Here is a 17,853-nt window from a genome sequence, read left to right on the forward strand (position 1 = left end):
ATATACTGGTATTGAATTCATTGGGTTAAACAGGTTAAGCAGATCTTTTTTAAGGCCCTAAATCTGTTTCCTCACAAATGGGAGCTGAAGGTGTAGAATCTATGTCAGTGTAAACTTGCATGACTGTTCTACTGTAGGCTTTTTGCATGTGACTTCAATGTCCTAAGTGATTTTTTCAGCCTAACTTAATTTCAATTGCTTCCTTTTTTTTGGTTGTAATGACTACAGTAATTTTCTTCAAGCAAGATATCAGTGCCTAGCATTTTAGAGATTTTTCTTGGATGTTAAAAACAAGCCTCAGTGATAATAGGACATTCTTATTTTCTGCAGTTAGAAAAGTTTCTGCTTAAAAATGTTTATATGGATCTTTTCCATTTCAACCCAGTCTACTCACAGCTCAACCCCAAGTTTTGAACATTACTTTGTCCTTTCCATGCTGTTGAAAAGACTAATTGTTTAAGCCTTTGTGTTACTGGTTCTCAGCTTTCTTCAACCCGGAGCCTAACTATGTTTCTGTCTGAGAATTGCACCCCATTGTGTCTTGCAGAGGAGAGGAGGGAGACAGCCCTGCTTATTTATTCCTAAGTTTTTATTACTTTTCCTTGCTTAATATGAGCATAGTCATGATATTAATGCAGGTCAATTCTTCCTTTCTACAAGTCACCTCATTAAATTTGAACGTACTGCATTTGTGTTCTCATGTGACATGGATCAAGGTCAGTCACGTCACGCTGCTGGCGTGTATGTGTGTGTGTATGTAATACCACTCAGTGTCCCTTGTTAATATTCCACACTAATAAGTGTTTACTTTAATCCATTCTACAGCAACAAATTGTCAATGGGAATATGTTCCCTTTCTAGTAAAATAATTATTTCTTTATGAGATTAAGGCAAATTCCTTATGGCATTGAAACAAGAAAGTGTTTGACCTTGGATGATAGTATGTCAACAAGTAAATGTTACTTAAGTGATAAATGAGAATTTTCCTTTTCTTGCTCACACCTTATTGACAGGAAAGTAATATAACATCCTTTCAAAATTATTTATCTTTGCAAGTTGTCTTTAAAATTATTTAATATATCTTAGTTTGTGCAAGCATAATCAGATTTTCTTTTTTCCCCCCAGTCGGTGTTATCCGCTGTCCAATTTGTGGTCAGGAATGTGCAGAGAGACACATCATAGATAACTTTTTTGTGAAGGATACCACAGAGGTTCCCAGTAGCACAGTAGAGAAATCAAATCAGGTAAGTGCATTAACATGTAATCAAGTTAACACCTTTTGGACATGTGTGCATATCCTTGGCTTCTTGCTGTGTGGCCTTTTTGCTCTTCATATGCAGACAGAACTTCAACTACTTAGACATCACATGGGGTAGCTACTCTAGAAAATCAGTTAAAATGTATGAAAATACATGTGAAGAAGGTGGTTATGTTACCCTATACTATTTTTAATTGTTGATATAAACTTGCATTTTAATAGCAAAAAATAAAAGTAAGGAATAGGCATTAGAATGGGAATTTCTGTACTTTGTACAGGGTACTTGAAGCACTCTCTGAAGCAAAGATTTGAATAACACTGCACCAGGAGATCTAAATGGACTTTATCACATCACTGACAAAACATGGCATTAAATAGCTGGAGTCCTGTTGCCAAGGAAGAGGCTCAAGATGCTAACTGGGGAGAATGGTATATTGTAGGGGTTTCTTGTTTGTTTTCCTTATGTAGGCTGCCTCTTCTTCCTTTTGCAGTCAAGTAATATCCATCTCATAAAAGTTGCTTATCTGAAAGAACAGTAATATTGGGGGGGTTTCAGAAGGCAAGTACTAGCTAGTGTGGAAGCAATACCAAACAAATAGTCACATCTGTGTAGGATCACAATTGAACAATCTCTGTTAGCAAAACATTGCATGTCTTCATTTTTAGCTAGTAAGGGAGTATCTCATGCATCTCTTCACTCAAGGACATTTTATTAAACTCCAGGAACTTACTGTAAATAATCCAGCCTCTTTGTATGTTGCTTCATTCTTCATAACAGTACAGTAAGGTTGCTATATCAATGTGGCTTGCATTCCAACTCATGCCCTAATATTTGGATGGTGGTCTCCTTTTATTTTTGAAAATTCCTCTTTTTTCACTTTCCCATTTTAGGGGAGACTGTATCATTGGCTCTTGAGCTGTTTGCTTCAGAGGCAGTGTCTTAGAGGTCCTTTGTTGTGCCTTCTGCTCCTTTCAAGGCTTAGCTGGAATTTGTGCTTGCGTGTGGGAACAGCCACATCTTTTGGGAGCAGATGGCAGGAGCCAGTCAGGTTTGTGGTTCCAACTCACTGGCTATTGAAGGCATATGTGGTGTCATCATCTCTGAGGAACTGAACTTGTGTCTTGCAAGCCATGAAACTGTTCAGATTTTAAGGAATTTTGAAACTGGATTTCTGAGAAATGATGGACCTTACCAGAAACTGAGCTGTGAGTTGCTGGAAGTACAAGCTGTCTTCTTGCAATGTAGGACTGTTTGCACTTGGCTTTTTTTGGATTTGGCAAGGGGAAATGTTTGTTTTTTGTTTGTCCCCTGGGAATTGCAGGATAATATATGAGTTTTGCAGATGGTTGTGAGATTTACACAGGCTTTCAGTACTCTACAGTAAGATTGACAAAATGAGTAGTCCCTGTTGAAAATTTGACCATAACTTTTATAATGACTTTAAAATTAGGAAGAGAAGCAAGATGGCAAATAATGTTATACAAAAGCAGTCCTAAATGTTTGGGGGTTTTTTTGATAGGGTGGGACTGTCCCATAGCCTCTGCTTAGTTATATAACAAGTCCTCAAAGTTACTGCTTTGGGGAGTGGTGACAGAAATGGATTTTTTTTTCCCTTGGGAGTAGTAAACAATTTTTTCAAGTCTCTGATGACCCCCTCTTTCCCCTCACAATATTTTTTTTGCTTCCTGTGAAAGTTAAGTGGAGAATTCCGTTCACTGAGTGGTGTGAGCATTTGTCAGGGAGGTTTTTGAAAGCATTTGTGTTTCCTTCAGATCCTTTCTAGACTTTGGTCTTACTCTTCCATTCCATATTTGTTTTTCCCTCTCCCTGACACAAACCAGCAGGTTTGCACTTTGAAAGCAAGTCTGTTCTTCAGCTAAGGTCCTTGGCTGAACTCAGCACACTTTCTGTAGCAGTTGAAGGCAGACCAGCAGACTTTGCTGAACCAGCAGAATAGGACATTCATGTGCTTTTTTTCTGACTTTTTTCTAAAAAAAGGGAGTTAGATGTTTTATTAGATGCCTGCTAAGTGAGTTACCTCTTGGAAACAAATGATGTGCAGTTTTCCTCATTTGAACAGATTTATTTTGGTATGATAATGAAACTTTTTGTACATTCCTTTGTACCTTGACATAAGAAAAAAGCTACACTGTTCTCTAAATGTCTCTTTTGTGGAACAGCAAAGTTAAATCAATAATAGTTAAACTGATTAGTGTACTGCCCAGGGGGGAATATTATGAGGTTTAAGGATGATACAGCTTTCTAATCAGCCTGTCTTGTTTTGCCTTTGAAGGAGCAAAGAGAAAAGCAAGAAAATTTGGCATTAGCATAGGCAACAGATCAGAGAAATTAAAGTAGAAAAGATACTGACACTTGCAGAAAGTACTGCATCAGAGATCATCCAAATTCTATCCAAAACTGTGGCTATTTTATAGGACTTTTTCTACTGAGATAGTTGATTTGTCTTAAGTAGTTTTACAGCTTTATTTGAATGATTAAGAAATTAGAATTGGAAGCAAGGCAAGGGTTTTGTGCAAATATTGTTGTGGCTTAGAACCACTGGTGTGTATCTATGATTAGCCTTAGATGTGTGTTGGCAGGAAGGACTGTTTTGTTTCAATCCAAAAGAGACTGTAAAAGACTCTTGCAAATGAAATGTTTGATTGTTTCAGATTCAAAATAGTGCTAATGGTAAAGCAGTTTTTAGCATACTGAATTAAAACTGCAGGAGTGAATGGCATATCATGGAGCCTGGCATTGTGGGAAGAGAAAAATAAGTGGAACCCATGAAAGTTCTTGTAGAGAGCTTTTTGGATAATTGGTTAGCTGAGAAAGGACATTTCGATGTGATACCGTTGGATAAGGATAGGGGAAACAAGCTGGGAACTGAGCAACCAGTGTCCAATCACTGACAAAGGTCACAGTGACCTTCTCTGAAACGGGAAGACGGGGGAGAAAACCGCTTGCCAGAAAATGTAGTTATCTTAGGTAGAAAAGTTAGAAGAATGCAAACATAGAAGCAAAATAATTGTTAAAAGATAGAAGTAGGTGTGGTTGATTTAAGTGTGCTTTAACCAATAATGAGCTTAGCTTTTGCAATATGTATAAGCTTCATTAACACCAATATAAATATGTGTGGGGTTTCAATAAACTTCGGGATTTGCTATTCACGCATATGGTGTGTCGCATTTCTCCCGCCGTTCACGACAAGTTCTGACCATCAATCTATAATCATGTTTATCTTTCCTGAGCCTGATCTGAGCAGTTCAGTACACTACTGGCATAGCTGTGCTTTCTAGCAATTTCTGCTGAAAACTTCAGGAGCACAAGAAGTGAGCATGAAGAAAGTATAGAACTCGAATTCCCTAGAATATGTTCCACAAGAGCTTTCCTGGGTAGCTTAGGTTTTAAAGGTTTAAAGGTTTTTTGCTGGCTATTAGCATAGGAAGCTTTGCAAAATAAAAGAAACTCACAGGAAACACAGTAATTGTGTAGGTTGTGGGCAGCTAGGACATAAATATTTCGAAAGAGCAGATGCTTTATAATTTTTTTTTCACATTGTGATTTATTGAAAGACTTGGCAAAATTATCAGCTTCTGAAGAGAAGTTTGAAAATAAAAAATAATTATACTTCATTCATAAGAGTGAGCAGAAAGGGGCTTGCTTGAGACCTAAGAGATGTTGCTGAAGCAAGAGCCAGATTTGAATAAGATTGAAGGGTAGACAAGTGAGGGAAATTTAGGGACTTTACCAGAAGAACATGGTGTATGCAAAGCTATGAAAATAAAAATGAGAAATGTGAGATTGATGCAAGAGAGAGGACCTCAGTGATAACATGGGAGTTGGTGTAGCATCCTGAGCCTCTGGAGCATTTTAGTCTAGGTTCTAATTCTCATAGCTTCTGTATCCAAAACAGAATGTGTGTAAGAATATTATTGATGGTAAGAATAACATTCTGTGTCTTTATCAGTAACTGACCTGAGAGTTTAAAATATTGTACTAGGAATGAAGAACAGCTGGGTTTTATGTGATATGTTGGGAATTGTGATAAATGGATATGATTTGTGCTAACTAAATTGTAACTATATCAATATTTTAGAAAATAATTGTTATAAAACAATAAAGGAAAAGTATATGTGATTAGTGTAACAAAGCAGATGGGGCCCTTGGCAGATGTTACATGTGAAAAACAGGATACAGGATGTAGTATTGAGATAAGCAAGATCCCAAAACAGAATTGGCCTTGGGATGAGCAAAGCTGGGACAATTCCAGGTATGGAATCTAAGTTGTGGTTTTATCTATGAAATAATAAGGCTTATTTGGAATAGAATGCTTACTTATATAACACAAAGCTTAGTGTGCCTGTGCAACCTGCCAGGTTATTCAGAGGACAGCGAGGAAGATGGTGAGCCTTCCTCTGAAAAGACCACCAAAAAGCCAGGAGACCCCTAGCAACAATGGAGCATGCACTGTGCAGTACAGTGATGTAGAGTTCAAGAATTGAAAATAGGAGGGCATTTACAGAAAATTATTGAAGAATATGTATTAGCATACAGTATAGAAGTGTAGTTTGGATTCCTTTGTTTTCCCATGTGAGGCAGGGTGAGAAGCCCTCCCCATACCCCGACTGGTTTTGCTTATGCTTTATATGAATCTTAATAATACTTAAATAATCACAAATTTTTGTGTATGCTTGATTATATTTCATATACTTGATTGTATTCATTTATATAAAATTGCTGTTCAGTTAAAACTGCTGCTAAATTCAATTTTGTTGTTTATTAATTAGACATATAGAACTTGATTCGTAACAGGAATGTAGTAACAAGGTATCAGCTTAGATCTGATAATAGATCCAGATATTTGGAAAGCAAGTCTGACTGCCAGAGGTGATTAATAAGGACAATTTAGAACAATAAGTTTCTTTAAGTGTATATGGTGCCAGAGGAACCACTGTGTGTGTTTATTATGCTTAAACAGCTTATAAAAGCTGTACCTGTGACCAAAGCATCTCTGAAAGCCAGTGGTTTGTGGAGGTGGGTGATAGACTCAGGAAGAGTCACAATATGCTCTTGTATGCTTTGAAGTGATGTGGATATTGATGGGATGGTGGGGTAAGAAGGATTTAATGCATCTTGAGCTGTCAGTACATGGTTCATATTGGGAATTACATATAGTCTCTGTCTTCAGTGATTTTTTTATGTGCCAGGAGATAGTTGTGTTGCTATTAGCATCAGTGAGGTTTGGATCCAGTGGGGGAAAGCATTGCATCTCATTTACATTGGTGAAGTTTGGAGTTCACTGAATATTCATCTGCACTACTTTGCTCTCTTCCTTTGAAACCTTTGCTTGATTATTTAATCTCTTTAATACTCCAAGTGTGTTTAATTGGAAGAGTGGTTACTTATTACAGGAGCTGAGAAGACAGGTCTACTACCTCAACTCTTGCAAGTAAATGTGTTTTTTCTGCCATAAAAGCTTGTGTATTTTCTTAAAATAGTACTTACCTGCAACATGCTGAGTAATTTCTGCTTTCATTAAATTTGACTGAAGGATGAATGAACACTTCCTGGGGTTATAAATACTAGAACTTGTAACTGAATTAAATGTAATTACAAGGAAAATTCAATTAAAAATAAATGTCTGTCTGACCAGAATAAAGGCTTGTAGGCGAACTAGAGAGAGTTTTCTTTGAAATCACTGAAACACTGCTTGTGTGAGTCACAGAAATGAGTTTTAGGTTTTGTAAGTGCATAACAAATATTTGCAGTAATTATACTTCCATGTGCTTTAGCTATATGGCTTAATGTAATAACTAGGAATTCTAGCAAAGTCCAACCTATATCTGAAAATGCATATTTCAAATCAGGAGTGGATAGGAGCAAATCTGATGCTTCCTAGAAGGCATTGCTGTTTTGACAGCCTGAGTTATGATGTCTGTGAAAAGCTTTAGAAATCTGTCTCCTGTCCACTTGGTGGATTTGAAGAGTATAAAGGTGGGATATATATTTTTGATACTACAAAGGAGGAGTTTTGATTCTTTTGGCAGCACCTGATTATTGAATCACAATTTTCATCTCATTCCACATACAGCAGGTCAGAGGAGTTAAAAAAACCCAACTAAAGCATATGGAATAAAGAAAATAGATGAAGCTCTTGGAATCTAGGGAGAATTAATAACTTCAAACATTCTTTGAACTTACCTAAATGTCCTGGCATGTTCATCTGCCTGATTTTGCTAAAGGTGATCTGGAAAGGCTGTTGTGGGGAGGTTGGTTGGTTTTGCTTTTAATTTGGTTCTTGCCTTTCTCTCTCTCTCTCTCGCTCTTTCTTTCTTTCTTGCTTTCTTTTTCTTTCTTTTTTTTTTCTTTTTGTTTTGCTTCTTTGACTTAGGGAATGCCTGAAAGACCTTTTTGTTCTTTTTCTCTGCTTATTTTGTTTTTAGGCCTGTTTTTTTTTTTACACTAGAAAACCAAATATCCAGTATGTAACTCTTCACTCTGACTTTCAAGAACATGTCTGGGTATTTGGGGGCACAGCACAACCACACCTCTCTGGCCACAAGACTGATGTGAAAACTTCCTTGTGCTGCCTGCTCAGTTCACTCTCCAGCCAGCATTGCTGATGTAACTGAGCCTTGGGCTACAATGGTGTAATCAGTCCTGGTTTGCATCACAGTCTTGCAGAGAGTTGCACTGGCACAGAAAGGAGGAGACAACTGGCTCGAGAAAGGATGGAGAATATTCTTTTCCCCCAAGAATTAAGAACAGTTTTAAATTTTTTTGTTTTGTTTTTCAAAATGTCATTGAATTTAAGGGTTAATAACAAGTGTTATGCTTTAACCCCAGCTGGTAACCAAGCACCATGCAGCCTTTCTTACTTCCCCCTTCCAGTTTATCTCCTTCCTCCCTCTCCACCTCCAGTGGGATGGGGAGAGAATCAGGGGAAAAAAAGATAAAACTGTAGGTTGAGCTAAGGACAGCTTAATAAATGAAACAAAGTAATATTAAATAATTATAATAATAGTAGTAATGGGGGGGGGGGGGGGGGAGGGAGGAGTAAAGCCCAAGACAAACAAATGATGCCAAATAAATTTGCTCACCACCCACTGACTGGTGCCCAGCCTTTCCCTGAACAGAGATTGGTGCCTCCCACCCAACTGCCCATGGTTCCTATGCTGAGCATGATATTCTGTGGTATGGAATATGGTATGGAATATCCCTGTGGGAAGCTCAGGCCAGCTGTGCTGGCCACACTCCCTCCTTGTACATGTGCTGACTGGCAGAGAGCATGGGAAGGTGAAAACTCCTTGAGTTTGTGTAAGCACTGCCTAACAAACTGATGTGCTGGTTGTTGCTATCAATGTTATTTTTGCACTAAATCTGAAACCACAGCACTGTGCCAGCTAGTGAGGAAAACCCCCACTGTCCCCACTGAAATCAAGACAGAAAGTAACAATTTTCAATTTCCTGATTACAGTTCACTTCCTCTAATTGCTTTATTTCAATTTTCTAGACTTTTTTAATGATGTCCTGACTTTGGTATTTTTCCCTCATCTACTGGTCTGGATAGGAATAAGAATATTTTTTGTTAAGAGAAGAAAGGGAAGAAAAAGAAAAGCCAAGGAGAAGTTAAATTTTTGAGATTATTTTGGAAAAGAAAACTTTCAGGCTTCATTTTTGTAAAGAAACAGAAAAAGGGGCTCAAGCCCATTTTTTCCTCCTTTAGTGAAAAGGAACTACTTCAAACTCCAAGTGACAACAAGAGGGGTCAACAGCCCTTGTGTTGTAACTTCATTTCTCAGAAGCTACTTGTTTTGAGAGCTAACATGATCCAGAAGCATAAGCACAGCATTGGGAATCTGGAACTCATGTTGAAATTCCAGCTCAGTCAGTAACTTGCCATGTGGCCTAAGGCAAATTTTGTGCTAATTTTTCTCTTTCCTGAAGGGGAAACTGGAACACAGTTCTATGTATATAGCTTTTATCTGCATGAGATATAAATATTTCCTTCCTCTTTAACTTAGTCTATATTTACCTTGTGTGGGTACAGAAGTCGTTTGGTTGAGTTTTTTTAATCAAACTGAAAACAAAACTAAAACCTAAAATGTTCTCCTTGTTGCTCCTGCGAGCAGAAATGTGTCACTGTGATCTGTAGGATGTAGCAATCTTCAGACACCCCAGGCTTTGGTTTGCAGCAGTGCTAAACACTGCCAGAAATGGGTGCTGGTTACCTCAACCACCACTACATAATCATGTTCTCTGTTTTTTACTACCAAAACCCCAATGAAGGTAGGACTACAGAGGCATTGTAAAGGAGGGGTAAAAATGAAATGATATTATGAGTGTGTGAAATGGTGTTGTCCATCATTCAAAGTTTTCAACCTGTTGTTCAGACTGTGGTACTGTAGCAATTTTTTCTTGGGTATGTATTTACTCTGTGTAGAGAGGTTTTGGTCTGCTGACATGTTTGTTTCCCTTAATTATTTCTTCTTCCTGTTGGGTGTAGTCCAAAGAGCCCAGGAGTTAGCAGGCCACAGTTTGAGAATTCTTGTGCATTGGTGTCAAATCTGTTCTGGGGTAGCCTTTTTGACAAACTTAACTGGAATACTGTCTTTAAGATGTGATGCTAAGATTCTTGAGAGGAGCCTTGCTGCTCAGCATGATGTGTTCTTCCTGAAACCAAGCAGGTGTCTGCAAGCTAAAATTAAAGCTGCTGTGTGAACTGAGGGAGGCTTCTAAAATCAGAGCAGTGCTGCTTGTGTTCTGTCATTAGTAAATATTTCACAAAAGCATCTTGTATACAGTAAACATTGTTTGGCTTCTAAGTGTGCAGGGAATGGCAGAAAGTAGTGGTCTGACTTTTTTCATGTCAGGCAAAGATTTTAGGGTAACACTGACAAAATGACCTGTTTCTTTGAAAAGTCACATTCAATTACTTCTGTGCTGTTATTTATAATGTTCTTGTACCTCAGGCAGTTTTCTGTTCTCATTTTACTGTTTTCAGAAGACTATTAAACTGCACTGAAGATGTATGAAAAATAACCTGTGTGTATATTCCAAACTTATTTTAACAGCTACGTTCTTCCTCTTGTCAGGTCTGCACAAGCTGTGAAGACAATGCAGAAGCTCATGGGTTTTGTGTGGAATGTGTAGAGTGGTTGTGCAAGACCTGCATCAGAGCTCACCAGAGGGTTAAATTCACAAAGGATCATACTGTGAGGCAGAAAGAGGAAGTATCTCCAGGTAACATATTTATAATTTCACAAAGAATTTGTGTCTGCATTGGAAAGTTACATTGGACCACCACACTTTTTTAAAAAAAGTGGTAACTTGAAAGCTGATGTTCTGTCAGTTTTTTGTCTCAGATTAGCTGAATAGTGGTACAGGTAATTTTTATTTTATTTTAATTTTTTAAACATGTTTTAAACCAATAAATACACATAGATTTTATCTTTCACTTGGATTGATTGCAGATTATTGTCTAGATTTTAGAGATCAGCTGCAGAAAATACTTCTTTAAGCATTTGGCTTCTCTAGTTTTACTAGAGGTCTAATAAATGGTTAATATGAGCTTTATTGTTGTATGCAGCAGGAAAAGGAGCACTGATAGATTATATATTTTCAGCATTCTGATAAAAAGCCAGCCAAAATTCATGATTTAGCTAAGTATCTTTTGAGCTTGAAATGTTTTGCCTTAAAAATCTAAGGGAAGTATATTATGAATTGGGGCACTTTTCCTTAGTAGGATCTTCAATAATTTGGGCTAGAAGGGACCTCAGGAGATCATCTAGTCCAACCTCCTGCTTCAGGCATTCAGTTCTGAGTTCCAGCTGCTCAGGGCTTTATCCATTTGGGCCCTGGGAACCAACAATGGTGAATGTGGTGTACAGTACAGCCTCTCTTGAGAAGTCTTGACTATTCTGTGGTAGAAAAGGTGGTATTTTTCTGTTCATAGAGAACCTTTTTTTGTTTCAGTTTTTTCCCCACTGTGTCTTGTCTTATCGTGTCATTGAAGGAGGATAATAAATGTTACATATAATAAAGGATGCTGACAAACATTCTACTGGTTCTAATACGTCCATTGGACTTTGAATGATTTTTCTTGTAAATACATACTTTTTAGAAATTGTTATATATTATTTTAAATATATGTATTAGAATAGGTACTTATTTTTGTTCCACGCTATCTAGTACTATGAGGTAATCTTTTGCTCAAAGGGTCTCTTCCACCATGGTACTTTGAAGATATTTGCTGTGTTGTGTATCCCACTTTCACCTGTAGTTAATCAAAAGTGAGTACTGAGTGTACTTTCAAGAAAGGACAAAAGTGGGTAGGATTGGCTGATGGACTGGTAGGCAGAACAGGACTTGGTGGTAGGAATGGTCTCAGTGCACTCAGGCCTCTTTGGGAGGCAGTTTGTTGGTGAGTTGGAAAGAATTTTGACTGAAGGATACAGATCTGAAAATAACTTCTTCCAGATTTTTGGAAAATACATAAATGAATGGATATGGAAAAGAGACCTTATTGATCTGCAGTGAAGGATGGGTTGCAGTATGAAGCCAGTTTTCATTACAGGCTGGATAATCCTTATGAACTCAGTGTCCAGCCTAACTCCAAGGAAATCTGCCTTTGTCAGTTAAATTGTTTAAAGAAACAGATTCCATTTCTATGATCTGGTGGTGTTTCCTGCTCCCTTTGGTTACTTGCTCACTAGAAACTGAATGAGACCTCTCACCCATTTGGAATGGGGTCCTGAAGGGCAGTTCATATCCCTTGGTTGTTACATTCTGTATGTCCTATACTTTGAATGTCCATGTCTTGATATCCTCAAACCCCTTTCCACCAAGTGAGCTAAGAAAGAAGACAGAGCACAAATTAAGTCAACCATCTCCATTTAAGAAAGGAGCTTGTTGATTGTGCCATGTCTTTTGCAGCTGCAGCAGTACTGGCTACTCCTTTTGTAAATAGTTTTGTGAGGCCAGAAGAGATAATGTTAAAACAGGTCCTAGACATTTTCCATTAGAAAGGGTGCTAGCTCCATGCTTGAGCAAGAAGAGTGACACATTGCAGTTTGAGTTTATGGCTGTTACAGTCTCAGTGAGGGACCTGATACACACTTGGTCATCTAAGGAAAAGCAGGAGAGTGCAAGTCTTGAACCAGTTCAGTAGACTGTCCTAACATCTTCCTTTATTCAACAGAGGCAGTTGGAGTGACCAGTCAGCGACCAGTGTTCTGCCCTTACCACAAAAAGGAGCAGCTGAAGTTGTATTGTGAAACCTGTGACAAGCTGACCTGCAGAGACTGTCAGCTACTAGAGCACAAAGAGCACAGGTATCAAAGCAAAGTGTGTATTTTATCCATCTCACTTGCTGGAGGGTAGCCTGAAGTAGATTCAGGCAATCTAGTTCTAGCTGTATGGAGCACAGTCAGGTGGAAAAAGTGTAAACTAAAATTTTCTGCTCAGACATGAAACTCACAAAAAACCAGAAACTGTATCCCAAAGAATGTGACTAATGAGTGTGTGTTACATTTAGAATAAAACCTAATTCGTCCAGTTGTTAATCTGGTGACTTGAGCACAAGACCTTTTTTACAGTCAAGTTATTTGGTCAGAATTTGTTGCTATGCAGCTCTTCAGAGAGTCCTTAGAAAACACAGGGGCTGTGTTATGCAACTGTACACTTATGTGTAATTCCTCCCTTTGTCCTTCAGCAAGATTATATAACAACGTTACCAAACCATTTTGAATGGAGAAAATGGGAATTCTTTTTTTTCTGTGAAGAGCCCTTTCAGAGGAAGAGTTAACCTACAGTTTGGCTAATACTGTACTTTGAAAACACCATAACACTCAAATCTTTGTGTTGCTGTTCTCTTTTGGTCATCTCTTACTGGTCACCAAAGCTGAAAAGCAGAATTATATACAACTTCTGAGTACAAGGCAAAAATCTTGCTGGTTAACACATACTGTTGTGTTTTGGGGCAGATGCACTCTGGTTAAATATTAATTGCTTGCTATACCTGATGCAACCACCCAAAGAGCTTGCTTGCCTGACCAGGTGAATGTCAGTAGGTGGAGAAGTGTTGGCCACTCTTGCACCTTGGAACAGGCTAAACATTGCTCTTGCAGAGTTGCAGTCTTCCTCTTTTATTCTTCTTTTCTTAGGATTTATATCCCTTTTATAATGTGCCACCTCTCTTTTTCCTCAAATTGCTAAAGATTTTGGTTCCTTGATTTAAAATGTTGCCAACTTCTACCAACTCAGCAATCTCTTTTATTTCTTCATCCTTGTCTTGCATGAAGTAATAGCTTACCTGCATTTTCACATTCAAAGTGATGACTACCACAAAACTTTATTTTTTTTTTGGCTAAAATTAGGCTATGGTCCCACAATATCCTTTTGTATTTATGAAAATCATAAATTCTTACCCCAGTATGACAGGAAATAGACTGTAAATTAAATGTACTATAAATGAAATATGTAAGCATTTGCTGACATGTGTTTCCATGATGACATTTAAGTTTCAGATTTGAGCAGCCCCTTTCTTTAAATAAAGAGGTATTATTTTGTAAGTCACTCTGCTCTTTAGCAAGTGTATAACACCTTTTATACCTTTTATATGTGTAAATCCTCACTGCTTTTTACTACAGGTACCAGTTCATAGAAGAAGCTTTTCAGAACCAGAAAGTTATCATTGAGACACTAATCACCAAATTGATGGAGAAGACAAAGTACATAAAATATACAGGGAAACAGATCCATAACAGGTTTGTATTAGATTAGGAGGTTAAAAGTGACAGAAGGCAACTTTACATATACTGTAGTTTCTTGAAATGTTTAAGTTAGTGTATTTTGTACCTCCCTCCTTTTATTCTTCCAGCAAGAGGAATTCTAAAGTTCATTGTAGTGGCTTGTTGCCTGCTCAGCATGCTTGGCTGTGTTAGGTAATTCTTCTGCTCAGCCTGTGGACTTAATGGGCAGCAATTGCTTGGGTGCAACAAAACAACTTATGCAATAAAGACTGTAGAAGACAGTCTTAAATGCTTCCCCACCACCAGCACATTAATTTTCTTAGTGTAGATCCCTCATAGAAAGTGAAAGGTTATGACTCATGTTTTCATAATGTTTGTGTCATGTATTTGAAGATCTATGTAGTACTTTTATGCTTGGGGCTCTATTCATTGGGTACTACAAACCCAGGAGAAGAATAAATCTGTAAAATGCAATCTGCAGTGAGCCTTTGTGGCTGCTCCTTCAGCAGAGTTCAGGGGCTGCAGTACCCAGGGAGGATCAGCACAGCTGGGGATGCCAAGTGTGACTTGAACCCTTCCTTCATCTTTGCAGTAGAGGTTTCCCCAATATAACATTAAGCTTTGCTGTTAGGAGTTTGAGCACTGTTGCAGAAACAGCAAAATTAGTGCCATTCTACCTGAGATGGAAATTAGATTTAAGCAGTTTTGATTGACATGGACCATTCCAGAAAAGTGCCAGATCTCTGAAAAATCAGCAATTTCAATTAAAATGAGCATTTAATAGGGGCACATGTCAGAGTTATGGCATTAGAGTTTGCCACCAGTTAATGAATTTTGTCATAGGTCACTGTTACTTGCTCTATTTCTCCCAGTAATTTTCCTGGCTATAAGTATCTGATGATACATGTATTAATTGCTGCATATGACAAGAAGTATTGTAGTCTAAGCCACGGATTTTTTGTTAAATACTGGTTAGAGGATGGGTTTATGAGCTAAAGAACATTATTTTCTATACTTTCTACTTACAGAATTCTTGAAGTGAATCAGAATCAAAAGCAGGTGGAACAGGATATTAAAGTTGCCATATTTACACTGATGGTAGAAATAAATAAAAAGGGAAAAGCTCTGCTGCATCAATTGGAGGTAATTTCATTTCTATCATAAGAAAGAAAAACTTTCAATCTTACTATTTTTTTCTATGTATTCACATTACAGTAAATTTCTAGCATTAGTCCTCCTGTGCATGTCCTATCATGATTCCAAAGTGGAGAGATGTCCTATACAAGTACTTGAGCACGTGGGGTTTTTGGTGGAGGAAAATTTGGTTTTTGAGGAGTGGCCAGTTTCTTTCTCCATGCTTTTACAATTCATAATTCCACACATCATGCATGAAAAGTGTTCTATCAGATTTTTTCATAAATTCAGTAATCCAGTAGCAAATCACAGGAGAAAATTCTCTAGAATGGGTACCTGGAAAAATAATATCTCCAATTGTGTTTTAAAAAGAGAGAGAGTGTGTGTGTAGAGAGGCACACACATACATATATATATAAATATATGTAAAAATGTGTCATTAGCACAGAAAGCCCTGATACCTTGAGTAAATGTGTACTGACTTTTCTGTTTGATAGCTGCTGCATCAGGGGGCAGGAGTCCTTTTTAGAGGAGCTAAGTGAAACCATTGATCATTGTGAATTACCAGTATGAAAGTTAATGCCTTTTAACTGTAAGTTGAACCTTTTGACTGGAACTGCTTTTCTACTTGCAGACTCTGGCAAAAGAGCACAGGATGAAACTTCTGCAGCAACAACAGGAAGTGGCAGGTCTCTCTAAACAGCTGGAACACGTCATGAATTTTTCCAAATGGGCAGTTTCCAGTGGGAGCAGCACAGCGCTGTTGTACAGTAAACGTTTGGTAAGGTTAGGAAGACAGCTCTCTCCATTCACCCAGAGATGGGGTTAACTCAGATATGCATGCACATGCTTGTCTGGAGTACTAGGGTATTAGAATTTTTAATGATTATCTACTAATTGGAATATTTATATATGCTTGTCTTGGTTTTCTCTTAAACATAAATACAGAATGTTCCTATAAATTTAGCTCTCTGGTCATCATTCTCTCCTGTTACAATACCATAGAACTATTGTAGATCTGCAGAAGCAGGAACAACTCCTTGTCTGTGGGTTGAAAACCATGAAGCCATGAAACGCTGGCAAAAAATGTTGTGTGGCCTACATCATCATTGTGCTTCTTTACAATATTTGCTACAGCATCTGAGTTAATGAAAAACAGTAATTGTATATGATAATGTCTGGTATCTAGCATTTTAATGTAAATATTATTGTATGTCTTTGTTCTGTCAGATTCATCTCCCCCTGAAAGACTTTCAAAATTGATAAAAATCAAACAAAGGTTTTTGTTTGTCCATACAAGCAATTACAAAGCTAAATATTTCATTGCTATAACGACCCTTGAGGTCTGAGTGCATGTTGGCTCACTAAGCTTAATGTTCGTGATGGACAGAAATCCTAGAAAATTTGAAAGAAAAAAAAACAAACCCAAAAGTTTACCTTGATTTTTCCAAAGGTTACTAGACTGTACTTGCCTGAAAGTAGAAATCTGGGGCAATGTTGAGGAAAGGTGCTAGATGCTTTTTTTTCCCCAATTCCTATAAACTGGTTCACAAAGTTACCAGGGTATTTGGTGGGGTTTGTTTGTTTGGATTTGAATTTGCTGTTGATTCTTGGTGGTGGTTTTTCTTTTTTTCTTTTTCTTTTTTTTTTTTTTTTTTGATACCCATTATTGATACTGCAGGCTATAGCAGAATATGACTTGTTTTTATCAACTTCAAGTAGTTAAATTCATTTGATCTGCCTTACACTGCCTCAGCCCGTCATTATTTTTAATTGAATAGAGAAAAAGGACATCAAACTGAGTCATATTGTTTATAATTGCTTAGTGTTGCCATCAAGACTCTGCTACATGAGTAAGAAAACAAGTTGTGTTTCAGGCATCTTAATCATATAAACATTAGGCAGCTGAAAGAAAGGATCATCTAGCCCAGAAGCCTCAGCAAATGAAAAGTATTTTTCAAAAGAACAAATTGAGCTTTAGAAAGTTGTGCTGCCTGGGAGTTGAGTAGATAACCCATCTGTGGGCATTTGGAAAAATCTATTTCCTAGGAGTTTTGCATGTGAGACTTGTGCTCCAGCATATCCAGGAGAGAGGAAGGAATGCCCATCAGACTTAAAGGCAGCATTAGAGCTTGGGGTGCTGTACTCTCAGGCTGTACTGTTCACTACTAACACCAGGCAGGTGTTTATCTACAACACATGTGTGCACAATAGTAGGAAAATAGTGGAGCAAACTATGGCAGAACTGTGTGTGACCAGTACTGGTAACAGGACAAAAGCCTGGAATTTCTGTAGTGTCATCTACTCCATTCTGGTAGTGTACACAAAAATCCTAAGGCAATCTCTAACCAAAATAATAATAATAATAATGCACTTAAAGTTTTTTCATGGTCGTTTAAAAATCTGGAGTCAACTTAAATTTTTTTTGAGTATGGTCTTAAACTGACCTGCCTAAAATTAAAAGAAAAAAATCTTGGGTCATTTTAAACAGTTAAGATGATTTTGCCAAGTATCTCTTTTCCAGGAAATAATCTATCACTCAAGAAAAACAAGAGTTGAACTCCTCAAGTTTTTTTTTTCCCCAGGATCTGCTGTGTGTGATTCTAAAATTAGTGCCTGTTAGATTTTGGTATATCGGTTCCTGACATTTCTAGTGAAACAACTGTGGGACAATATTTTCTTTCTAGGCACTAGATAAATTGTGA

At 37.6% G+C, this 17,853-nt stretch overlaps 1 protein-coding gene across 1 annotated transcript in view; it reads left to right on the forward strand.

Moving 5' to 3' along the window:
- Positions 1–17,853, forward strand: part of TRIM24 (tripartite motif containing 24) — a 55,003-nt gene that overhangs the window by 19,681 nt on the left and 17,469 nt on the right. The window contains exons 2-7 of the mRNA XM_054631022.2: positions 1,126–1,244; positions 10,358–10,505; positions 12,463–12,595; positions 13,913–14,029; positions 15,043–15,157; positions 15,783–15,929. Coding sequence (XP_054486997.2) covers positions 1,126–1,244; positions 10,358–10,505; positions 12,463–12,595; positions 13,913–14,029; positions 15,043–15,157; positions 15,783–15,929 — 779 coding nt within the window. The remainder of the gene's footprint in view (positions 1–1,125; positions 1,245–10,357; positions 10,506–12,462; positions 12,596–13,912; positions 14,030–15,042; positions 15,158–15,782; positions 15,930–17,853) is intronic.

This window comes from Agelaius phoeniceus, chromosome 5 (genome assembly GCF_051311805.1).
Source record: "Agelaius phoeniceus isolate bAgePho1 chromosome 5, bAgePho1.hap1, whole genome shotgun sequence".
NCBI lineage: Eukaryota > Metazoa > Chordata > Aves > Passeriformes > Icteridae > Agelaius > Agelaius phoeniceus.